This window comes from Symphodus melops (genome assembly GCF_947650265.1).
Source record: "Symphodus melops genome assembly, chromosome: 5".
NCBI classification, from domain to species: domain Eukaryota; kingdom Metazoa; phylum Chordata; class Actinopteri; order Labriformes; family Labridae; genus Symphodus; species Symphodus melops.
In genome coordinates, this window is record NC_136695.1 from 21,393,349 (window position 1) to 21,419,317 (window position 25,969).

Genomic DNA, 25,969 nt, shown 5'->3' on the forward strand with positions numbered 1-25,969 from the left:
CCCTGTGAGCATGTGTTTCTGTCTGTCAGACTGCATGATCAACAGACGCTCACTTGCTTTCTGTTTCATTGCTCTTTATCCCATCTTTTCGGGACAGGATCGCCCTTGTTTTGAGGACTTTGTGGGTTTTTTTTCTTTGACCCATCTGTGAGCCCATAGAGTCATAAACGTCCTTCTATTCAACCACTTGGATCATCTGTTTTCTCCTCCTGTTCGGATTTGTTTTTCAGATTTTTCCTCTCTCTACTTCCCTAACCTGACTGCCTTTCCTGTGTGCTTACCAACCTTTCCTCTGCTGTGATTTTTCTATTCCTCCTATCCTCAACGTTTCTTGTCTACCCGTGCGTGGTGTTTGGGCCATGCTCTCCTCACCCACTGTGATTCTCCAGCCTTATGGACTCCCTGTCTATCCACAGACAACCACATGCTACCCAAGCATAGTTCAGGTAAACTATCACCATTTCCCCCCAAAACTCAAGAATTGCTCTTCTTATGAATCGCTTTAAACATCTTATTCTGTCAGCCCTTACACTTACTCACTTACTGTCATAAATACATGAGTTTTAGTGTCACATATAAACCATCCCAAAAGCTTGATCCCTGATGGCTATAACAAAGCTCAGGATGTAAAAGAGAACAGAATTATCTCATAATTGAATGAGTGACATCTTAAATCTTGTTTTGGGTAGTGATGTCTTGTTTTGAAGAAACTTTTACATTTTATGCAGAGATAACATATTAAGGAGTCACGGCCTATGGGGAAGTACATAGATTGCGAAAGTTGTTATTTATTTTAAAGTAAGGACACATTAGGGGTTATCTTATATCACTGATGCCAGCAGGCACTACATGCGTGTGTGTGTGTGTGTGTGTGTGTGTGTGTGTGTGTGTGTGTGTGTGTGTGTGTGTGTGTGTGTGTGTAAAGCGTGCATGTGTAAGTGTCCTAACATACCATTAATGCCACAGTGCATCTGGTATCTGTCTACCTTGTCTCTGTGCTTCACACCAGCTGTATTTTTAGCCCTCCTTTCCTGAGCAGATAATCTGTCACCTATCTTGTTGCTTGGAGTCAACTACTTAAAATAGGTGGGAAACCTGCGTGTTTGCATTTCAATTCTAACTGTTACAGCTTTTTAAAGTATGCTGTTCACATCTCTTTTGTTATTCCAGAAAATTCTGGGACTTCTTACTACTCTAAAATGTAAAACTTCATGGTACTGTAAAATTATTCAGGGAGCTGTTCCCCAGAATTTCTATATGATCTGTTTAAAGAGTAATGATTTGTTACAAGTCCGTCTCTGCATTCTGTCTCTCTTTCTTCAGTACTGTTTTCATATTTGTTTTGATAAAAGGCAAACATGTACATTTCTAAATATCATCACAGGAACATGATTAGGAAAAAAAGAAGACAGTAAAGTCCTTTGTGAGAAGGAGAGTATTTGGTGAGCGTGTATGTGTTGGCTAACTTTTATGACTCAGTCAGCAGCACTCAAAGGCCACATCTGCAGTTAACATCGCAGCCTGTTTGTGTAAATCCTGAGGCAGCTGTCCCAGCAGGCACCTGGCTCAGAGCAGTTGACCTCTGGTCCTGAGCTGACAGCTGAGGAAAGAGACGAGAGAAAAGGGGAACAAATGGATATTAAAAAAAAGCCTGCCAGGAGGAGCATGGGGACACAGTGTCTCTACGCCTGCTGACGCTGTCATACTGAATCAGTAGTTTGTTGGGATGTAAAGCAGGAGATCTGATTGGGTGTTATCTCCAATATATGTCCCTTTATTATCTGGCAGACTCAGAAAGGTGGAGACGGTCGCACATTGGTTGTATCTTTATCGAAAGTCTCACAATCACAGTGACTACAGCTTCATACCAAAGTGTTCAGACTTAGAAACAATGACAACAACAAACAAGATGAATGCTTCTTTCCAGGCGGGATTGCTCTGAAATTATTTCGTCATGTAAGGTCTCCAGAAAAAGAAGAAGTTCTTCCTTCTCTTATGAATTGTTATAAGAAACAGAAAGAAAGCAAACGCAAAGCTGTAGTGCAGTCTATTCTCTCCCTGCCAGGCTCAGTGCTTCAATGAAACATAGAGACTTGGAACGTGAACATAAACTGTAAATAATATGCAGTGTATTATTTCCCTTGACAGACTGAACAAATATCTCTCATCTTTCTAATGCCGATAATTACTTAAAAGAAACAAGAACAACTTAGTTTAATGCAGTGAAACCCTTCAAGGTATAGAGACTGAAGTGTTTTGGGTTTGAGAACTTGACCCACCATAATTATGTCTTACCCCAAGTCCTTCTGAATGATAAGATCTGAAATCTACATCTCTCTCATTTTGCAGCAGCTGGGTTATAATTAAAGTAGATCCCTCTAAATCCTAAAGTTGGGTGACAAACTTGTGGCATCTCGCTCACATGGCAACGAATGCATGTGTATTTATCAGTCTGTTAGTATACAGTGATGGAGGAACTGCTTTAAGCCTTTGATGAAGTGAAACCGAGAACAATGGAATAGAAATAACTGCAACAGAATTAAAGGAACAGTTTGTAAACAGACTGAGTGGTCCCAGCTGCCAGTTATCTTATCTTTGCTAATGTAGAGTCTAAAAAGAGGGGGAGACTACTAGCAAGGTTCAAGCACAGATAACAAAATAGACCAATCTCAGCTCTAAGCTCGCTTATTATGGTTTTAAATGTTGTGTTCATTTTATCTGTAAAAAAGAAAAGTGTTCAGACTGCCAGATAACTTCACTTATTATTTCTCAGGTGTCATTCATAACAGAAACTACAATTGCGTATTTTCATTTGAAATTCCTGTAGTAATCACCAAACCAAGCTTATTCCACATAGGGGGAATCGTTTGGATGTATTGATGGAAAAATGTTCCAGTAAAAGTAGTAAAATCAAGTTGGCCTCTTTAAGTGATATTCTTAGAGTTGACCTTTAGTGTGAAGTACTGACTGGCAACTGAAGGGAGCATTTACTTTCAAAAATACCTCATCTAGGGAAGAGCTCTGTCTGCGATCTGCACTGAGTGTGTGTGTGTGTGTGTGTGTGTGTGTGTGTGTGTGTGTGTGAGAGAGAGAGAGAGAGAGAGAGAGAGAGAGAGAGAGAGAGAGAGAGAGAGAGTGTGTGTGTGTGTGTGTTTAAAGTGAAGGCAGTTACTGTGATTGACAATTACAGATGACCACAGCTGGTGTATCCCCCCCACCCACACACACACCCCTGGTCTTTTAGCAGTGGTAAGTGGCAATCGTTTGATGTGATTGGTGGATGAGTAGAACTTATGGTGCAGTAGGCGGGTGGTCAGCTGGCATTAAAACATGCTGCAGTTGTTGGACAATGCAGCAGAGATCGAGGAATGCAGTGAAGGGGTGAGACAATGTTTTGGCTTCTAACTTATTAAATTACTTGTGTCTACAGTAGAGTTGTTGTTCACTTCTGTTTCTGTACTGTTGAGGTCTCTTTTTTGCCAACATGAATTTTTCTCAGCTCTGCCTGTCCGTTTCTAACTTAAAGGATTAAAAATAAGAATGTTTTTTGTGTGGTGATTTGACTGAATTTAACCTTTATTTTAGAGATATTTTCACGTGTCTCAGTCAAAGTTACAGTCATTCAAACCAGAATTAGAGGGCTGTAAAAGTTCTAAAACTACCACAGAGCCAGTAAAACTCAAGTTTTCCAAATGTCAAAAGGAGCTTTTTGTAGTTAATTGTCATTATGCAGAACAGTAATACATTGTGTTTTATATTATATGGTTTAAGTTGCTGACGCAGAAGCATAACTTTAATATTGCAACCAAAGGTAGAACAGCACTATAAAGTTAATTCTAATTGTTTATCTTTTTTAACAACGAAATGGATATTTGGACAATTTAAGGAACTGTAATAATGTAAGGGTGTATAGAGGCTATGTATGCAGACGTGGATGTGGGTATAATGTGGGTATATGGGGGCTGGGGTTTTTCCTGCTTCACACCCCTTTTCAGACCTGTTCACCAAATTTAACTTGGTGTTTGACAAAAAAGTAGGAGGAGTGGACAATTTCACAGAGCTGCAACAATTTACAATATGTGAGAAATTGTACATCACATCATGATTTATTCATGCAAAATCACAGCCTTTTATTATTGCTGAAGAGAAATGCTTGAAGGACACCTACACTGTGATTATTATGTTTATCCTGCTGACATCTGATACCTTGCCCGTCATCAGGGGCTGATTCCTTTCTCTGTCTCTCTCCTCATCAGGGAGGCCCCACACAGGAGGCCGGCCCCGGCAGTGGTGACCCCACCCTGCAACAGGTCTACGCACCTCCCCCTTCATATCCTCCTCCAGGTCAAGGCCCGCCAACATCTGCAGGCAGACTGCCACCTCTGGACTTTAGCTCTGTACATGCCAGTTCAGAGTATCCTGAACACCCTCAGCTAAGAGTCTATCAGGGCCCTCAGCTCGACGGGGTAGAGGCTCTTACATCCAGTAACACGGTAAGAACAACATATGCCCTACTGAAAAGATCTTCTCAACCTTTATGTGACAGAAGCCCTGCTGCCACAGGTAGTACATCCACATGTCCTATCATGGCCAGATAGAGTTTCCGTCTATATTTAGAGTCCACTTCAACTGTGCTGTCCATATACGGGAATGCAGCTCACACTACAGCAAACTGGGGGGGGGGGGGGGGGGGGGGGGGGTGTTTGTTGATGAAAATAAATCCCTACTTTTCTTCTTCCATGTCTTATTTAGATACCAATAAAACAGATTGTTGCTGTGCAGTCTGTGTTATATTTAACACTTTATATGTACACTGATCTGTCATGTGTATCATCTTGAATAAGTGTAAACTTGATAGTGATCGTATGATAGTATTTCAACCTGATTTCAATAAAAACTTGTCTCCAATGATTTAAAAAAAAACAAAAAAAACCCCCAGCATTATGTTTGATATTCAACCAGACTTTAATAAAAAGTCTGAACAGCTTGATGGATTAGTAAAATATATACAAATATATTCAATGTCCACAGACAATTAAAAAAAACACATCTTGTAATCCTCTGACCTATTCTGGGTCTAAAATGTTAGCATGTTAACACAAAAAGCTAAGATTAAGCGTGCTGTAATGTGTGCAGAATACACTTAGCTTTAGCATGTTAAAACTCTCTCAAGATAAACTTAATTTGCTACATTTAAAATGTTGAACTGTATGTTAAATATTTTACTTGTTTATACATTTACATGTTGACATCGTGACCATGATGTTGTGTTCAAATTAACATTACGCTAATAAAAGCTTCACAAAGATGCTAGCATGACTCAGCACATGTGGAAAAAATCCTTGGAAACGTGGTTGCATTCGGAAACAGGTTGAAATATTCTATCATCAGATATACTGTATATTTGCTAGTGAAACAAAGACTGAAGAGAGTCTTGATACTTTTTGCAGTGTTTATAACAAACAAATGACCTTCAGGCATGAAAATGTCCACTATGACAAGGTCAAAGGGTTTAGTTTGATCTTTGTGGCAGGCTTGTGGTCCTGCTGCTATACATATCTTTACCTCCTCTTATAAATGGTGTTTTGTGGCCCCATCTATATATTTTATTACTAGAGCCCCTGACATACTTGGGTCTGCGCCGATTTTCGTGTGGGGAAAGTTGAGACGTCGCCATGGAGGAAGGGGGTCAAGGGGGAGGCTGACCAGATGACCCCCTTTCCCCCTCTGAAATATCGCTCAGGTCCAGAAACACTATTCTGCATCGTGACATGAAACCACCACCCAACTCAACTCTTTTTCCCTGTCACCCTTCCCCTGTGGCCTGTCTGTGGTGTGTTTGGGTGGATGTGACAGTGCTGACAATATAGTGAGCTATGGCAAACCAGTGTAGTGTGAGCCAGTGGCCTGTGTGAGTTTATTTGTGTAAATTACTCCCCTGACTGAATGTGTCTCTTTTTCTGTCTATCCCCAACTCATTAATTATGTCCCTTGACAAATGATCTTTAACCCTTGGCAGAAAAGCAGCACCGTGACCCCAGACTGACACTTTTGAAATGTTCAGTTTAAACTCTGCCTTCTTTGCCTTCCTCCCCATCACCCTTTTCAAGCTTTTTGTGCACCTTCTTTGCATTGTTCACTGAGGCCTTCTTAAAAAGCTGCCTCTTGGTAGAATGCTTATAATCCTACGTCTTTAAGTCCTGACCTCTGCATACATAACTACAACTTTCTTTCACATAGCAGCGTTTTTTTCCAGTAATTTTTTTCTGCTTTCTTAGTTCTTTCCAATGCACCCTGCTCTTTTTCTCGCTCTCACTGCTGAAGCTCATTGTATATTCTCTTTGCAGACCTTTTCACTCTCTTCTTCTTGTTTGGACTTATTCATCTGTCTAAAACAAACACGTCTTTAACAATTCTTTTTCTTGCAATGGTTGAACAACATATCCATGCACATACACGTGCACACACTGGCATCGTGGTGCATTGTGGGAGACTGAATGTTTTGGTTTTGGCACATTAGGTCTTGGTTCTTTTCTGCATGGTTACATTTTAATGAGGTTAATATGAGGGTAGTTGTACGTGTATTTACAGAATATTACAGCTGCTTATATTACACGAGTAATCATCAGACAATTTAGACACATTTCTTTTTTCCTGAGAGGAGATAAACCCGAATTTGACTTTTTATTGCAACAGCTTGATTGAAAGTAATATTATAGGCAGATACATACATATTTATTGTGATTGTAAAGAGCTTGAGAGGGATCACTGGTTGCTGAATGCTCTTTTGTTTGAATCACTTTACTATATGAAAACGATCTTTGCCTAATGATGTGATGCAAAGCAACTGAACTATTAGAGACATGAAATGATTATCAGAAGTTGCTGAATTTTATGTCTGAATTCACTTTGATTTTCCTTCTTTCTCTCTTTTCTTTCCTACTGATGCCCTCTCTCTGTTTTTTTATCTTCTCACCTACTCTATTCATTCATTCATACTTTTCTTTTTCCATCCTTTTTGTTCCATCTTTCTGTTTTTGTTTGTTCTTTCACGTCCCCTTCCTTTCCGTCCATTTTTCTTCCATCCACATCATGCATGCCCCGTCTTCTCTTCCTACTTCTGTTTTCATACTTTATTACTGTCAGGAGGATGCTTTGGCCACCGTGACCTCTGACCCCCAGTCTTTGAGCGTATCGGTGTCATCAGGGGGCGGAGCAGGAAGTGGAAGTGAGGAGGAGGGGTCAGGTAAGGCCCAGCCAAAACGCCTCCATGTCTCCAACATCCCCTTTCGCTTCAGAGACCCAGACCTCCGCCAGATGTTTGGGGTATAAAATTCTCACCATCTGTCTGCATCACAGTGCATTAATATTACTGTTGTCAATATGAGTAAGCTATACTGAGAAAATTATACTCAACAGAGCTACTTTTTTCTGACATTTTCAGCAATTTGGAAAAATTCTCGATGTGGAAATAATTTTCAATGAGAGGGGTTCAAAGGTGAGTATCACAGAAAAATGACAAGAGCTGAAAAACTACGTCTAAGAACAGAACAAAGAGTAAGACTATGTGATCCTGCAGGGTTTCGGGTTTGTCACCTTCGAAAGTGCCTCTGAGGCGGACCGGGCTAGGGAAAAGCTGAATGGGACAATTGTGGAGGGTAGAAAGATTGAGGTGAGAAGAGAATTTCCTATTCTTATTAGATTTCCTCCTTAATATTCTGCATACCTTTAACATTTGTTCTGCTCTGTGCCCTCCCAGGTTAACAATGCAACAGCAAGAGTTGTTACCAAGAAGCCCCAGACGCCCCTTGTGAATGGAGAACTTTCAAGTACGACTAACCTCAATGATATCTGTGGTTTTAACTTTCTTTAAACTCTTGAATCACTGTGACCTGGATGCCTGAGAACCTTTACAGACATGAAACTAATTGTCCTCTTTATTTTGTTGTAGCTTCTGGATGGAAGATCAACCCAATGATGGGGGCAATGTATGCACCAGAACTCTATACAGGTGAGTTCTCCTCTGTAACCTCTAATTGTAACGAGATCACATTTGTTGTACTTGTTCACATATTCATACTGTTTTTATTCTCTTTAGTTGCCAGTTTCCCTTATCCTGTAGCAACTCCCACCTTGGCCTACAGGGGCTCTGCTCTGCGAGGTCGAGGCCGAGCAGTCTATAACACGATCCGCTCTGCTGCAGCAACACCTGCCGCAGTACCTGCGTATCCCGGGTAACACTCCATTACCAAGTGCTACTGCCTGGTCTGCACTCATTTTAGTCACTGCTTAACTGTTTTTAACCCTTTTTTTTAACAGGGTTGTATATCAGGATGGGCTTTATGGAGCAGAAGTCTATGTAAGTCTATTCTCATTTTAATCATAACTACATGTTAAAGTTATTTAAAGTGTTGCATCTTTATTCAAGTGGGTTTTTTTCCGGTGCAGGGAGGCTATCCTGCAGCTTACAGAGTGGCTCAGTCAGCATCTGCTGCCACAGCAGCTTACAGTGATGGGTAGGCATCACACACAGTCTTCACATTTCTTATGGAAATGTTTTTCACATCATCACTAATCCTTGATCTCTTCTAGATGACATGTTCTAAAAATAGACCTATACATTGTTCACTCTGAGTCTGGCAATAAATATGATGATGGTGATCATGAATATAATGTCTAATTTGCTCAGTAAAAGCCTCAGCTTTCCCAAGGATAGGAACTACAAATTGTTGGACTGTACAAGATAAGCAGTAGAAAAGAAAAAGAAAAAACATTAACATTAAGGGGTTTCTGAAATGAAATTCACATCTTCTTCTGATGTTTTTGAACAGTTATGGACGGGTCTACACCACAGCTGCTGATCCCTATCACCATTCAGTCGGACCAACAACAACTTATGGAGTTGGTACGATGGTGAGTAAAAACCCACACAGGCTATCGTGTTACATGTGCAACCATGTCTGCTCACACCTGTTTCTGTCAACAGGCCAGTTTGTACAGAGGAGGATATAATCGCTTCACGCCGTACTGAGACTACCGGCAAGGGCAGGGATGACATCCCTCAAGAACTCTGGGGATCGTTGATCCATGGACACTGCAGGACAGCTGATAAGATCCTTAAAGTTTGTAAATGTGGGAATGGATTCGCCCCATCACCATCGCTACCTCTCCTAGAGAGACTAAACGGACTGAGGTTGTAAATACTGTAGGACTTATTGAAATGATCAATACTTATTTGGAGGAGGATATAAGACAAGAATACTGTGAGAATTGGTTTTTTTTTGCGAGTACTATCTACGATCACGGGTCAAAAAAACATTTGTACAACAGCTAATGACATGACGTATTTCTGATGATAGCTATTTGCTCAATCTGTGTTTTCAGTCTATTTGTGCCTGTTTGTGTGTGTGTGTGTTTTTGCGTGTGTGAGAGGCAGGTCGTGTATCAACACTTAAATTATCATCTGAGAGACAGCTGTGACTATGGTTTCATTTGTACAGACACAGGACTAATGTTGGTTTGGACTTGGACTGAATTTAGTTTGTTTTTTAGCCTTTCTAACAATCTACCTCGCATACGTTTTCAGCAGTCCCATTTCTTTATCCTACTTTTTTTTCCCACTCTGCAGAGCTTTCTTCCAACTTCACCTCTCTATTCTTTGCGAATCCTCACTTAGATATATTTTAGCTTCTGTTTCTTTTGTACCTCACCTCCAAGGATGTTTTTTTTTTATTTTTTCTTAACTGCTTTAAGCCGGTTTTAAATCCACACTTGGATTTGGCATTGAAAATCTGTCTTTTGCTACTTGTTCTAACTAACAAACTGAGGACTAAAGGCCCAAAGACAGCTTCCTCTAAACACAGTACGTATGCTGCAGATATTATAACTGTCTCCAAGTGGATTTATTCTTTCTCTGCTTTATTCTTCACTCCTGTGCCTTATTTCACTCTTTGCTGTCCCCTTCTTTGTGTTCTCTATCCGAGTTGCTGAATGCCTCCTCTACTTGTATTGATCATTTTCTTCTCTGCCTTTTCTTTGCTTCTATTTCATTCGTTTTCAGTGTGTTTGATGGTTACCTCTGAATAAAACCTGTTTTTCTCTTCCCATCTTTTCTGTCCTTCATTGATTAAAAAAACTTTGATTTCATTGATCTGTCCTGATGTTTCAGGAATAAGTTTTATGTCAGTCAGGTTTGAAAAACTAATAGAGCTTCTTTCCTTCTATACTTGTATTCAGCCTGTTTCCTGCTTCATTTATTTCTAATTTCTTTTCTTAATGCTTCTTGTCTACTTTTTGTGTTCCTCTACAGATAACACATTTTCTAATATATAAATTGCTCCAATAGTCCTTTAACTTTTTAATTGATCAACTTTTTCTTTATTATTAGTAGTTGTACACTCCTACTTTTTTTCCATACTTTTTGTATCTTTTCTTGCTTTTGGACTTTCATCCCTTCTCTCTTATTAACAAAACTTAAAACTTTCTCCTTTGCATGTTGCATAATATTTATCATTTCTTTCTGTTGACTTTTATAGGATTCTTTTCTCGTCCTTGAATTAGCTCCTTACTCCTCGTCTTGTAGCTTCAGTATTTCCTCTGTCAAGATAATTTAAACTAACTTGATCTCCTCTAGTTCAATGTTTTTCATCTGCAGTTGTTCCATTGCTCTTAGCTGGCTTTTATTTTTAGGTTTCATATTTGTAATGTTCTTATTTGACGGTTTGTGAGGACATTTAAAGCAAAGAACATTTAATTTCCTGCATTTTGTTGAATTTTTTTATACCACGATTACATTTTCTGCATCATTTTCTCTAGTTTGGGCTGATCAAATCAATAAAGCACTAAATATGAAGCTAAACCACTTTTTAATGACACAGAACTACACGTAGAGGGGAATAACTTCTTGAATTATCATTTTAAAGTATATACTGTTTAACTTATTTCTCCAGACGTTTTTTTTTTTTTAATTTACAAATCTTTAAGTTAAAAAATGTTTTTTTTAACATTTTATTAACTTCAAAGCATTTTTTAAATCTTTAATTAACTACTGTTGTTTGTCTTTTAGTCATCTTGAATTACTGCTTTAAATCTTTTTTCCTTTTTTCTCTTAGTACTGTCTTGAATCTTTTAGCGGCCAACTTTAAACTCATTTCCAATTACTTCAAATTCATTTCATGACGTGTTTCATATACGTTGGCCAAACAAACTAAAACAACACATGGATAGTGTATCTGCATTGAACAACAGTAGCCCTTTCTCTTCTCAATGACAGATGAACTGCTTATTCCATAATAAATTCTCCAGATCAAACTTGACTTTTTTCCAGTTTTTATCCTAAACCTCAGTAATCCAAGATAACTTGAAAACACAGGATGATTATCATACTTGTATTTTTATTTGTTTTGTTCAAAATGTACACAATATTTACAAAATGGCAGTTTGTCTTGTCAGAGCTGTAGAGAAGTGAAGGTTGAGGACAGGGTGGAGGAATAGCTGATAAACCTTCAGTTGTTAGTGAGCTGCAACATAAACTTAAAGCTTTACACAAGAAACAATACTTACTAGAGATTGTGACTGTTGCACAGAAGGCAAACGGTCACAAACATACTTAACGTTAAAGGAAACTATTTGAAAGAGAAAAGGACAAAAAGGTTTGGAGGGGAGAGCAGGAGAGGAAAACATGCAGGGAGTGAAGACATAATCAGAGGAAGATGATTTAGAAAGGAAAGCAGGGCGGAAGAGGTCGTAGAAGTGAGGGACATGGCAGTTCTAGTGTCAAATAGGAATGAGTTACAAAGACTGGTATCTGTAACATGGGAGCAACAAAATAAATCAATCTGAAAACATGAATCAAGCGTCAGAGGGAGAAAACACAAAAGCATCCAAAATGAAGATGTATAAAGTTAGTCGTCTAACGGGGGAATTTTCTACTTGAAAAAAATAAAAAGAAGCAAACATTGTGGGCTGGGTCAATGCTGAAAACCTGAGAGATCAGATGTTTACACTTCAGTCAGGAATGAAAAATCTTACATTGACACAAATAACAGAAGTTCATCACATGGTAAGAAACCAAATATTATTTTGGCATGGGAGCACACACCAGCAATTAAAAAAAAAAAAAGAAAAAAAAAAAAAGTTAGTTAATTATTAAAGACTAGGACTATAAAGAAAAAGAAAATCTGATGGGTAACAGCATGTTCAGTATGTCCAGACACAAGATGCTCTTTTGCAGTTCAATGTCTGTCAATCTGGCACAAACGTTAAACTATTCCAAATCAAATCGATTGTGAAAAAGAGATGATCATAACGACCAGTATTACCAGCTCACATTGTATGGAGGGGGGTCCAAGGGATTCAGCAAAAGACGCATAATATGCATCTGGACAAACAGAAGCCAGCACATATTAACTGTCAATTCTTCAACATTGCTTTTCAAACTGAACAGGTTTAAGTTTGCAGAGGAAAAACTGTTGAAATCTTTGTCTTAGCAGCAGAATCACATGAGCAACAGAAGGACATTTCCACATTTCATTGAGTGAGGCTCCCATGTATTTTAATTGGCTGTATGACTTCAGTGGGTCAAACCAAGACTTGGATTGCTCACAATTCACTCTCCTCGGCTGGCGGCGTCTGGAGGTGGTTGTTCGCCCACTTGTCACTCCTGTGTTCTCCCGCAATGCGCTACAAGGAGCTGAAGGATGAGAAGTCTGGTGGTGTGTGAGAGGAAGGTGTAGGGAACTGAGGGGGGGAGGGGGGAGGGATCAGCAAAGAGGACAGGGGTTGAGATAAATGAAAGTGGGAGGAAAGAAAAGGTGTTGAGATCATTGTTAAGACAAGAAGTTTGCTGAAATATGTCAACAATGAACAGTTTGGAAAAACAAATCTAAAAATCAAGGTTTCCCAAGGAGCCTGACAGAAAGCTTTTCATTGATGCTAGGCCTTAACATTACTTGTGTACGTGAAATGAAGGTCCCAATCACCACTGAATGTGTACAAGCTTTACATGGAACCATCTGCCAAATATAACAAACAAGACATCCTTCTGCCTGAAAGGACAGTTTTGACAAGCACATTTTAAATACGACTGGAAATGGAGATGACTTATTGCCACAATTTGGTTTGAAGGTCTTTCCAAATGTTGTCAAGGCTTTTTGTGGGGGGGGAAAAAAATCTAGCGGTTTTCAACTCCACCACGTCATCCTGCAGCTAAGTTTACATATTCACAGCAATGAGCTAAAAAAAAGAAAAAAAAAAAAGAAAGGAAAAATCACACTTACCCATGTGTGAACAAAAAAACCCTTCAATATGCACCAATTGAAAAGCAACCACAGCACTATCATACAATATTTACAGCCATATACTGAATAGACAGGTTAAGCCTGCCTCCTTTATCTTCAGTCTGTTACATCACACCCTCAAGTCCCTCAGGACCAAATGTTTCCACAGCTAATCCAATACCGTTTGAATTAAAGCGGATGTGCGATGCAGGAAAAAAAAAAAAAAGGCTTTACACTTCAGCACAGCTGGAGAGGGCAAACAGTGAGGCATAAGGAAAGTCTGCGTTGAGGGTTGTTGTTGTTTAAGTGAGCGTTCTGTTATTGTGGAGCTGGTTCATCACCTTTTTTAAGTGTTGTGACACAAAATATCACCTAAGACAATCGCACCCCGATCAATACGGATGTAGGGACTGAGACTAAAAAAAAACCTTCCTGAGGATAAGTCACACAGAGAACTCCAACTACGAGTCTGCTGCCTCTTACAGGTCTGTCAGGCTGAAGGTTTTCTGTTCTAAAGAACGACGATAAACTTCAGCTTTATTTCATAACATTAATTCACTGTTGATACATGGACATAAAAGCATTTGTCTCCTCTCTTTATTTCATGACTGTCCACATCAGTGTAAAACTTGTTCAAATTTAAATACTAAACTGGAAGCATGTATCTGTGCAGGAACACATCTCTGATATTACTGACTTGGTATCTGGCATTTTGGGATATTGTCCAATTATTATGATCCTTAATCCATCTGTCAAACATGAGGCGCTTTATTCTCTTTATAATGTGCTCTCGGACACCACTATTTTTTAAGGCCAATACTGCCGTCCACTAAACACACGACAAAACATTCAAGACGGAAGAAATGTGAGAAAACACCTCTGTTGTTCCGTCCGGCTCCTCCAGAGAAGTCCTTTTTCTTACCAGCAGTGCAAACACAGAGGCGCGTGTTGCATACAAACCACTCGTAGATAATCCTTCTTGTAGCAGCAGCAGGGTTTTTTTTTTGCCCCCCACGATGCTCCAATACCGTGAATTCACCTGGAGACCACCTTCTTTGGACTGACAGCTGGTGTGGACGGAGGGATTTGTTGGATTTCAGGTGCTGGCAGAAATTCAACCCGAGGCTGGTGGGAGGCAGATTTCCCATCTTCCTCAGGATGCTTGGATCCTCAACATTGAGCTCGGAGGAGTGAGGTGGATCACCTTGACGATAAACATTAGCCTGTATCCGTTCTCTTAAACAGAGTCAATGCCATCCGATGGAGACTTTCCCCGAATGCTGGCCAACTATTTCATTCGCTTCTGACCAAAAAGTTCTTCTGTATTAAATCTGGAAAAAGACTTAAGACTTTAGTCCATTGCTTTTATGGGCCATAAAATCAGGGACAAGGGACAGGATGAGAGGACCACTTTAGATGCCTTCAGGAAACGGGGTGCAGGGCAGGACATACAAACCACCAACTCTTCTTTCACACTGCTGGCGTCTCCTCACCTTGCTGTTTCACAGTCTCTTTGGAGGATTTGCGCGCAGCTTTGCTTCAAACAGGAGACAGCTGAATCAACAACTTGAAGAATTGCCTCTAGCGTTTCCCTTTATGCAGGACAAGGCTTGTAACTTCAGGGTCTTGACGCTGTTGACTTGAGGAAGGAAAAAAACATGACAGAAACACTGTTAGCTTTGACATCTGATGCTGAGAAAGGAACAGGAACCATGACGAGCGAGTGCCCCTCTGATCTGCTTCTCTGTGCTGAGACTGCATGGATCATCTGATATCTGAACTGTTCCCTCACTGGTCTGTCTTTGTCAATGCTGTTCGATGTGATGGGAGTGGGGCTACATGTCTATCTCAGTCAGACTGTATGTGCAGACTTGTGTAGAAAACTGTAATCTGAGCGTCAAAAATCACATTGTTGTTCAGAAATGTGACTCGAGCTGCAGAGTAATGTCGCAGCTATCCCTCTACATGGGTCTTCTAGAGTTTTAGGATTGCAAACTACTCTGTACTGGCTGAGGACTCTCAAGTGCATTACATTGTATATGTAAAGATCCCACCCTTTTTGGTTCTACACCCCTCCCCCCCCCCCCTCCATCCCTTAGGAAGCAGCCAAGGCAGTTGTGCTGGTTTTGCAGTCTATCTTTTGGGGGTCAGCTGGGGTAAATGAGACACCTAGCCCGTTAAGAAAGCTCATACAGGAATCTAAACAAGGGAAGCCCAGATTGGACTGCACATACTGCACCGGCACATCAGGCCTGAACCTGTGGAGAGAAGGGAAAGAGGAGGCACAGAGATCAGAACAGGCTTTAAAATGGAGAACATTTTGTACTTCATGCTTCAAGAACTCCTCTTACGTTTTGACTATGGCCCGAAGAGCAGCCTTTCTTTCCCTCTCTACAAACTTGTCAATGAGGTACGAAGCCATGCGGGGGGCTTCAAGGTACAGCTTAAAGAATCTGCGGTAGTTTCCTAATGCCCAGGCAGCACGGAGTGCGAGTGCGTGAGCCACACACACGTCTGCCCGCAGTGTTGGGGTTATATATACCAACTCAGTGGTCAGATCTGAGAGGAGGAGGAGGAGGGACAGCCAAAGTTAACATGAGGAAATAAAACACTGATGTGATGTGTGAAGAGAAAAAAATACAACACGGGCATACCTCCAGAGTTTTTAGTGAAAATGTAATACAGCAATCTATAGGCTGTAAACTCTCCGATGTTCTCTGAGGGATGTTCCTTATACAGAGCTTTCAGCTGGGTCTGACACTGGTTGAACTCTTCATGGTCTCCCTAAAGACAAAAGCAAGTAGTTTAAAAACTAAAAGCACCGTCATCCCTTTATGCTGCTCCCTGTTTTTTTTTCTTCTTCTTCCACAAAGAGACAATGGCTCACCTTTTCCAGAGCGATGCGTGCGTGACACTCGTACACTTCCACTGTGAAGTCAGTACGAACTCCCTGGACCTGGACACACACCGGAAGAAACGTAAACATACAAAAAGGAGGATGACAAACTGAACCCAGTCTAGAAATCCGCCATTGTGAGTAGGCTGAAAAGGAAAGTAAGGTGTACGAAGGTAACTAACCGTGAGGTCCTGTCGGATGGACTTCATCTGTTCACAGGCGTAGGTGTACTCCTGGTGGGTTTTCCAGTGGGTTTTCACAGCCTGCAGAGATCTTCTCAGGACCTGCGGGACACAACGAGTTCAGACCGAGATCAGCCAAGGAGAAATGTTGATTCTCCAGCATCAAATGCAATGAAACCATTTGCTTACATACTCATTCCCTTTATTGGTAACAATAACTGAGAACTGCTAAGAATTCAACTTACCGACACAGGGCGGACAGTGGAGGGGTCTGGGGCACAGGTGAGCCTCAGGTAGTGCTTTGTGATGTCCTGGCATGTTCCAACGATGGGGCAGTCCTCCCAGCTGAGACCCTCCTGAGTTCCGTCAGGCAGGTCCAGCGAGTGGATGGACAGAACCAGCGGCTCGGAGCGGAGCTGCTTGTGGAACCGAGCTGCTCTGCTCTGCTTCTTGGCTTCTCTGTTGGGATCATGGAAGTCCAGACCGGCATTGCCGCCTTTCCTCTTCTTTCCAGCGGCTGCATTGGTGTCGTCCATATTTCTAAGGGGGTAACAGTTGTGGTTTATCACGATCTATCACCGTTTCATAGTGGGACACACTAAGTCCTCTCCGAAAGAACAGTGAGGAATTAAAATGAAAGATATCAAGTTAATTACCTTCTTCCTCTGTTGGCCTTTCCTCCTCTTCCTCGTCCTCTCTCTCCACCTCCACGTCCTCTGTCTCGGTCATTACCACGGCCGCGGGCTCCTCTCTGGCTTCGTCTTGACAGCTGAGGTCGGAGGTCACTGGAGATGCTGCTGTCAGACTGGGAGCCAGAATCACTGGAATAGAGACGCGAGACATGAAAAAAAATCATAATAAAGACAAAAGAAGGTCAAACTCAAGAAATCCTGAACAACCAAAGGAAAAACAGTCTTACCTGCGCCTGTGCCTTTGGTTGCTTCTGTCCCTGTGCCGGCCATGAGAGGGGGACGGGGAGCGGGAGGACGAATGGGAGGAACTAGAGGACGGACTCCTTTGGGAAAATATATTTCTGTAGTGGCCAAGTCTATGTCCAGCGCCCCTGCCTCTGGAAGCTGCGGCTGCTGTACTTCCACCGCGACACACTGAGCCATCGGACGCCCTCTGGGGTTGAATTGATTCCCAACGTGATTGTTTGGCCTTCAGTCTATAAAACATACATCCGAATGTTTAAGTTCAACCAGCAGGCGACGACATTTAAAAGACAAATAAAAGGAAAATATGTCTGTTCAATCAACTTTTTGAAGCTGTATAAGGAAATGTCAACACTTAGATAACTGAAATATACAAACTAGGAATACACTAAACTCACTCTGGTAGCGGCTCACGAGTCCAATCAATGGTGTAGGCAGAGCCGTCCTTTAACCGGTCCTGCAGAACTTCTTTCAGAACTTTCTCTGTACGATCTTTGTCCTCCTCTGTTTCACAGGCTGTGAAGCAGCGCTGGACATATTCCTTCATGGCTTGGGGCCAGTCCTGGGGCCTGGAGAGAAAGACTTTGTGTGAGGCTACAATTCTAGGATTGAAAGAATAATAAAAAAAAAAAACATACAAATCTGGGGATATCAAAAAGTTCTCACCTTGTCTGAGCACCTTGGGGTGCAGCTGATGCACTCGCTGGGGAGGAAGGAGATGGGTTTAACCCTGAGGGCTGCTCGCCGGGAGGGAAAGACTGATTGGAAACTGGACCACACTGAACCTGATAGGGCCTCTTGGAAATATTGAACTTCACAGAAGCCGTCCCAGGTGCCTCTGTGAGAACAACAACAACAAAAGTCAAACTTGGAAATGAAAACTAAATAAGAATGTTTTCATCCTGGCTAAACCCTACTAAATTCAGAGTTCTCTTTATGTAATCATTTTCTCAATCCTGCCATGAAGTTAATGTAGAGTTGCTAGTTTTAGTCGTAACAAGAATAGTAATATTGTATTGAAAAGCAAGTTTTGAATCTGTGATATGGAGGACAAGCCACATCGGAGAAACATTATAATCATTTCAACAAACTCTGTGGAAAATGTTATACATAGACTACCTGATGAGAGTAAATCTTACGTTTCATACGGTGCCACAGTTGCTGTCCTTGTTTTTGGTTTTTGTTGTTGTCTCCTCTGCACAGCCCTGACAGGTACTGGCCTGGCTGCTGCTGGTGCTGCGGGGTATTCTGAGAGGGCTGATAGGCGTTTTGGGCCTGGAAGCCCTGTCCATAGTTGGGCCTTGCCTGGGAATGGTTGTACATTTGCATTTGGTTGGGGTCATTAGGTGGGTATGACATTGAGTTGTTGGCGCTATAGGAATTTGGAGAAGGGGGAGGGGGGAACTGGGAGTTTGACTGGGAAGGAATAGGTGGGGGTGGAGGAGGAGGTGGTTTGTCTGATGTGGTCGGGCTCTGGGGAGGTTGGGGTGTAGTAGGGGGAGGAGGCTGTGGTTGAGGGGGGTAGCTGGAGGACTGGTCTTCCATTCCTGGTACAGGGGGAGGCTAAAATGAGAAAAGACAATAAAATATTACGTTTCACTAAAATCAACCTTTTTTAAAATTCCTCTGTAGAAATGTCGGATTAAAAAAAATTATCTTAATTAAGATTATGGATTTCAACAACTTCTCGCATGTACCTGTCCATTAGAGGTTGGAGGTCCTGGGTATGACCCTGGTGGTACGCCATACTGATTGGGTGGATATGCAGCGCCATACTGGATATAAAGAAAAACATGTATTGTCACTACTGCCACTGCCTGACATTATTCGAGACTATTTAAGGTAATTATCTGACATGGAAGCCTTGTGGTGTGTGTCTGTTTCAGAATGAGATGTTATTAAAGTAAGAAAGTTCTTCAGTGTACTTACTGGACCCATTGGGTAGTAGTAGTTGTACGGGTATGTGTATCCAGGGTAATGCTGCTGAGCCTGCTGGTACCATGGATAGTACTGCTGCGGCTGCTGCATGGCAGTAGAATCGGATACTGTTGGCTGAAACTGACCAGCCTGAAATGAAGCCAATACACACACATCTCTGTAGTATTATTCAGAACAGACAGAAAATCATCTCCGAGGCACAGACATTGCAACAAGAATGCCTGACCTGTTTACCATCAAATAACAATTAGGTGCATGCGTTCATGCTGTAACTACAAACTGGGTGATATCGTTTAATATTGTTCATTTGAGAAGTGTTTTTGATGTATTTTTCACGCCATCTTTGAATAGGATAATTCACAATTTGGATTTCTTGAAATGTTTCTCCTCCACAAATTTTCTTTTCGATCACATGATTTCATATCTGGGATCAGCGTAGTAGACTGAATCGAATACCAAATATGTCAAAATCTAAAAAGGCACACCTCTGCTGTGGTCTGGTTGGCTTGTGCAGATTTAGCTGAGCTCTGACTCTTGTTAATGGAGGCTAGTGCTTGTCTTGCCTTCTCCCATTCTGGATTCTCGTGAACCTGGGCATCTCCAGCCGCACCATAAGACCTGAAAAAAACGTAACAACTCCTGTCAAGAGAATCTTTTAACAACTGAAGTTACAACAAGTTGACCAAAACTAACCTAATGGTAATAATTCTAACATTACATTAAACTATATGAAAATGACATTCAACAGCAGGCATGAGAAGAACAACGTTGAATTCAGGACAGCTACTGTTTAATGTTTGTAATTGAGTTAAGCAGCGTCTAATCTGTGAAGAGGAAATCCAATAAACCGTTGGCCTTCAGTTACAATAAACAGACAAAGATACAATGTCGGAGGGTGCTGAGATTTACGTTGTTTACATTCGACTTTAATACATTTAACTTCCTCAAGCAATGACAAACAAATTATTTCAATACAGTCAAATGAACGTCGTTATTACGTTTGACATTAACCAAACCATCGGCCTGTATCTGGCTAGCTGTGCTGCGGTTATTAACAAGATTATTGGAAGACACTTCTACTTAAAATAACAAACACCACATATAAGAGTATCAGTCTTAATGTAGGCACACTTATTGAACGTGTGTGATGGCTGATGTTTAGCACTGTGACGGAGACCTACCAGTTCGATGTCGGGGTTGCTTGTGCCGTGTTCGCCGCCATTTCGCCACAGTGTACAGTTAACGCTGCGGCAGTTGTTCGCTAGCTGGGCTAGCTGACTTGCTAGCGAGAGACAGTGCTAACGTCGTTAGCTCTCCTGCTAAAGTAAAAGGTAAACAAGATACAGTCTGACACGTTTAACTAACAAAAAAATACACTGAACCGACCGCAACTGTGACCTTCTAAGCAGATAAGTCTAACTCTAGCATCTTTTAAATCAGGATGCACTTGATTGACTTGAAAATGTAAGTCAAATTCGGTTAATTCGCCTCCCTGGTCGTTGACTACCAACTTGATCGGACCGGATGGTGGAGACACAAAATGGCAGATCTGTAAAATTAGTCAGGCTCAGTGACGCTACGGTGACGGAGGGTTTTTTAAGCCCTGAGTTTGTTCTCACAGGCAACATCGGTAACTGTGGTGGTGACACCTACTTTAAGTTCTGCGTCCGCAAATCTTTTTGAACATTCTGAATAAGTGAATCTATTCTCAATAATAGGCCTATCAGCATATATCACCACTTCGCCAATGCGTAACCTATTATCTCTCGCTAATCTTTAATAAACTATTTCAACAAAACGTTCTGTCCATGGTACCAAGTTATTATTATATTTCTTTAAAAAAATGTAATAACGTATAAACATCCAGGCCTACTCGCTGTTGTTCATATATGTTTCCCATTATATTTCTGTTTAGCACACACACACACACACACACACACACACACACAGCTGCAGGATGTGTGTTTGTTTGACCTTTTGCGTACCAGAGAGATGAGCCCATTTCCTGTGACTCTCTCCCACACTTGAACCCCAAAATCATCCAGATCTTTTCGAAGTGTTGTACAAATTATGTTTAGCCTACAACAGGTTTAAATTTTCTAATATATATATATATATTAATAAATAATGATATAGACTAGTGCCTTTTTAACTTACAATATAATAAAAAAAATACCAGAATGGCAACAAAAAACCCCCCCTCAGTTTTCTTAATTCAAATACATTCAACACTATCTTTCTTTCAAAGGCAATATCCTTTCTACGTTGAGATTGCACAACTTTCAAATGAATGAGATACTGTATTGAGTGTAATTTCCGAGCCATTTCCCACAGTGAATGACATAATGTTCCTGCTGAATGAATAATTTGTAACAATTGTCTTGTGGGCTACATCATCACACAAATATGTTCAGCATTTGTGACAAGATCTCATAAACAATGACTCCCGAGCCAGCACCATTGTATGAGTACCTGCTGTTTGGTGGTGCTTGTTTCTTTAACCCTATAGGGAGGAAGCTGGATATTATGGACTCCTCTAACACATCTCCACTCCGTTCCTGTTGTTGAGCCAAATTCCAGTTGTATTTTTATTGTTCCAATAATACTGGATTTCTTACTCAGCCTTTTGGTTGTTTGTGTGATTAAATATAGGGTATTTTTTATTTGGTGACCATGCGTCAGACTGATACCCTTTAACTGTCGTCAGCTCAGTGGTTTGCTTCACTGTCTGCATTCCACTGTAATTGCAGTAGACTTGAAGTCAAACCCTTCATAGCAATTTAAGTGTGAAGTTACATTGGCCGCCTTGTGTACTGGTGTATGAGTTTATGAGTGTATAGCATGAGTTTTAATAGAAATATGTGTAACCCAGGCAGAGGGAGGGAGTCCAGGGGTCAATGTCTAATTTAGGGATTTTAGCAGTATTGGCATTTATGTTCACCAGTCACAAAAGTGCACATATTTAGGGCTTCTGGTATTTAAAATGCATATTTAAAATGCATTTTGATAATCATTAAATGACATGAACCACTTACAAACAAATATACCTTAGCAGCAGCTAAGGTCTGATACCCTGGCCTTCATTACAACAACAACAACAACAACAACAAAACGATTAATCATCATCTGGTTCTTTGGTTCAAACGGACAAAGGCAATTTAATTTATTTTAAATATTCAGTTCTGCACCCAAAATTACTAACACGTTTGCAAAGTGTGTGTAGCCTGTTATTTATCAGATAGATAGATATAGGCCGAGTAGGTTTAACTTCAGTCTCAACTACCTGGTTAAGACAAGTTAAGTAACTTTTGCTATTTAATTTATTATATTTCCTTTTAAGATTGCCATCTTAAAACTGAAAGAACAAACAAGTTCAGCCTCATATTTCAAAAATAATATTCTACCTTTAATTAAAGAGCTAGTCTCACTTTGGCGATACACCGCTCCACTTTAGACACTTTGATAGTGTAATTCAGCGAAGTTCAATTTTTAAATTGATGATCAATTTTATTTCGAGGACACCTTCCACATGTCAGCTTTACAGAACAGAGCGCCAGGTAAAATGAAAAGTGATTTCGTTTATTGAGAAAACCCCCCCCCCACAAAAATACAATAACACCTTTTAGAAGTAGAACAACAGCCTTATGTCTACATTGTTACATAACATTAAAGTAGACATTGTGACAAAGCATTTAGTCATAGTTAACTGCACATTTAAAAACTTTATTCCCTGCTATTTAAATGATCCTATTATTAATTACAAATATAACATATGCCTCCATATGGAGCCCTGTCTGATTGTTGACCTCGTCATGTTGAACCATGTCTGCTGAAGTCGACAGCTTCTTTGATCCAGCGCTCCCCAATAAGTGTCGCGTCACTTCCTCGCCCCATGCCCATCCCTTTGGAAAGAAAAAGAAAACTCACACTAAAAACGACGGCGAGAAAAAGAGCGAGGGAAAAGCCGAGAGAGAGAGAGAGAGAGAGAGAGAGAGAGACAAGCGAAAAGCCAAAAGCCAGATGAAAGCGTTGGATACTGCTGGAGAGGGAGCCGACCGAAGATAAGAATATTGTCTTTAAAGTAAGTTTCCCTCTGTTTTCATGTGTCGGGGACGCTCACTCACTTTGATTAGTTTAACACGGATCTGAACGATACCTTCGCCACTTTGTCAATAAGTGTGACCATCGCGTGCGCTTCCTATTGGTAATTACTTATCAAACAATAAATTAAACTGTTTCATTAACATTAGAAAGTTGTCAGGGTATAGATAGGCCTTGAAAGCCCCTCTCAAATATATCTCACACTTTCGCACACGTACTTTAGTTTTTTTTTTTAAATGTAGGCCCACTTCGGCTTCAGATAATCGTAATAAAAAAAAAGTTACTTAGTTCATTAGAAATCATCAAATAGATCACATTTGCTTTCGCGCAATTTGACTGTGATTAAGTGTTGCCTTTTTGGCCTACTTTTGTCATGCTGAAATTTGAATAGTATTCCCACCAAAGCAGTTCAGCTCAATGTCTGCTGTCAATGATATAGTTATTTTTTTTGTTGTGAAGAGAAAGTAACATCTTGTTTTGGTCTAGTCACCCCCTGAAGGGAGAGGAAAGTATGTGCTAGCGTTGCACAGTGTGTTCAAGTACAAGTCTCAGCATGGCCGTCAAAGCCTCACAGTGCCAAAATGCTCATTGCTTTCCTCCAATATTGCACAACGTGGTTAAGTGTTACAGCTACCCAGTCTTATCAGGAGGCCTTGGGGGAGGATGTATTTGATTTGCTTTCTGCACATTATTTACGCCATGTTATTTGTTCAGAGGATCACATCTGTCATTTTACCCATCCCTCCTAAATAAGAATTGTTGCCTTCTTTCTGATTTGGTCTAACAGTCATGCCACTGCACAAATCAACCCGGGCCCCCCGGCTGGATCCTACAATGATCTCCGCCCCATTAGGTGACTTTCGCCATACCATGCACATTGGGAGGGGAGGCGACGCCTTTGGGGACACCTCCTTCCTTTCCACTCTTGGCCCTAGCCAGGCCAGCAATGACCCAGGAGGAAGAGGATCTGCGGCTGAGCCTGAGGTGACAGACAACCACAGTGATCTTCATATGGATGCTTCTGAAAGCCAACAGAACCACGAGCTTCAGCACTCTGAATCAGTGTCTTCATTCGACCTGGACCTGGACCTGGGCCCGTCCATGTTGGGAGATGTACTAGGTGTGATGGACGGTTTGGGGCTTGACTCCAATGAGGAGGATGTGTTCGGCCTCAAAAACGGCCCCTCCTCAGTGGGCCCAAAGCAAGGAAAAGGGCCCAGTGAGATGTCTGTAAACATGCTGAACGGGAAGGACTTGGTGAGTTTGGATGGAAACCAGGTGGGAGACAGCAGGATACCAGATGGGAACGGGATCAAGCCAAAGGGGTTACGACCAAAAGTACGATTCAGTGACAAACGAGAGGAGATCATTCGCCACGCATCTGAAGAGGAAGAGGGTCAAGGGTTCAACTTCCAGGATGAGGATCAGCTGGAGTGTCATAGTCCAACAAGGGGTGAAGGTGAAACCGAGATCCCCAATCATAGATTAGATCTGCCACCTAGTCCCGCCTCATCACACAGCTCAGAGTATGAAGGTGTGACCTCGTTGGACAGGAGGAGGGTGGACAGCGGCCACTCAGAGACTGATTCAGAGGACGAGGAGGAGGAAGGAAAGGGCTACACATTCGAAGATGAGTTTGATGATGAAATCGGTTTATAGGGTGGCAGGTACACTTACCCCTCGAAAGATAATCTTTGCTGCCAACTAAATCGCGTATACTGTATTTTCCTTAAACTCATCATGTCAGTATCATTTGAATGGGAGGCTTAAAAAAATGCAAACTGGATTCCTAAGGACTTAATGGAAGATTACAGTGTGACGATGTTGCTCAACTGGAAAAGACGTTTAGTGTTTCATCTGCATGGGTAACAGATTTGCAAAAGATGTATCAAGGTGTTATTTAGATAATAACAAAGAGGTGAACAGCACTTTGGACTTCGTTCTTCTGGATATGATATTGATTCTCAGTGAAAGCTTAATTACTACGTTTGCATTGTAAAGTTTTAATGTCTTACATTTGCCATTTTAAGAGCACACTTGCCGTGTGCTCAACATTTAATGCCTCAAATAGAGCTGCATGCATTCATCGTTATACCCTGTGCCTTATCAGTGTCTTAATAGTTATATCTAATATTGCATGTTTATTACAGCCTTCAGGTCTTCTCGTCTCGTTTAAGCTTTACAAATTGACCACAGAGCCTTTATGAGGAAATAAATCCTGTGTACAGTTAAATACTGTGAATGTGTCACATTACAAATCCGACAGTGTGACGTTTGTCCACGTAAAATCTGATCCGTTTTCTTGTTGCAGCGATTTACAATGTTTCTAACTTACCAAAGCTTTTCTTTTTGCCGTTTGGTTCATACTTACATGCTCAGACAATCTTGGGAATTCAAGGGTCCGATTTAAATCATCACCAGTGGCATATTAATGTACATGTCTCTTTCTTATATATTGCTTGTTATTAAAAAAAAAAAGAAAAAGTAATGCATTACATTTTGCTGTAAGAGGGACAGACCATTATGTTCATCTTTTTGACAATGCTGGATGTAAACACTTTTTTATCCCGTGGTTCCAAAAGGATTACTGCGAGTACAATAAAACACTTATTGGGATTTTTAAATATTCAAACCGTGATG

The 25,969-nt window shown here is 41.0% G+C and overlaps 3 protein-coding genes across 4 annotated transcripts; 2 read left to right on the top strand and 1 right to left on the bottom strand.

Moving 5' to 3' along the window:
- The first annotated feature begins 37 nt into the window (after positions 1 to 37).
- rbfox1l (RNA binding fox-1 homolog 1, like) lies at positions 38 to 13,159 on the top strand. Of its 2 annotated transcripts, XM_079342816.1 has the most exons (12): positions 38 to 446; positions 4,257 to 4,493; positions 7,147 to 7,326; positions 7,445 to 7,498; positions 7,580 to 7,672; positions 7,760 to 7,829; positions 7,952 to 8,011; positions 8,099 to 8,234; positions 8,320 to 8,359; positions 8,449 to 8,516; positions 8,832 to 8,913; positions 8,987 to 13,159. In XM_079342816.1, exons 1-12 carry the CDS (start codon positions 360 to 362, stop codon positions 9,029 to 9,031), a joined length of 1,152 nt encoding a protein of 383 aa, XP_079198942.1. In that variant the 5' UTR covers positions 38 to 359; the 3' UTR covers positions 9,032 to 13,159. The 2 variants fall into 2 exon arrangements, with proteins under 2 accessions (XP_079198942.1, XP_079198941.1); XM_079342815.1 differs by having other exon boundaries at positions 7,952 to 8,234.
- leng8 (leukocyte receptor cluster (LRC) member 8) lies at positions 11,377 to 20,809 on the bottom strand. The gene is made up of 15 exons (XM_079342804.1): positions 20,410 to 20,809; positions 19,714 to 19,846; positions 19,220 to 19,357; positions 18,988 to 19,065; positions 18,430 to 18,853; positions 17,957 to 18,128; positions 17,689 to 17,859; positions 17,275 to 17,523; positions 17,012 to 17,176; positions 16,601 to 16,895; positions 16,356 to 16,457; positions 16,165 to 16,233; positions 15,932 to 16,061; positions 15,629 to 15,836; positions 11,377 to 15,535 (listed from the first exon to the last, which is right to left on the bottom strand). Exons 1-15 carry the CDS (start codon positions 20,448 to 20,450, stop codon positions 15,373 to 15,375), a joined length of 2,538 nt encoding a protein of 845 aa, XP_079198930.1. The 5' UTR covers positions 20,451 to 20,809; the 3' UTR covers positions 11,377 to 15,372.
- Positions 19,882 to 25,953, top strand: cdc42ep5 (CDC42 effector protein (Rho GTPase binding) 5). The gene is made up of 3 exons (XM_079342817.1): positions 19,882 to 19,927; positions 23,064 to 23,309; positions 24,117 to 25,953. The coding sequence occupies exon 3, from the start codon at positions 24,119 to 24,121 to the stop codon at positions 24,986 to 24,988; it is 870 nt and encodes a 289-aa protein (XP_079198943.1). The 5' UTR covers positions 19,882 to 19,927; positions 23,064 to 23,309; positions 24,117 to 24,118; the 3' UTR covers positions 24,989 to 25,953.
- Positions 25,954 to 25,969: the final 16 nt, after the last annotated feature.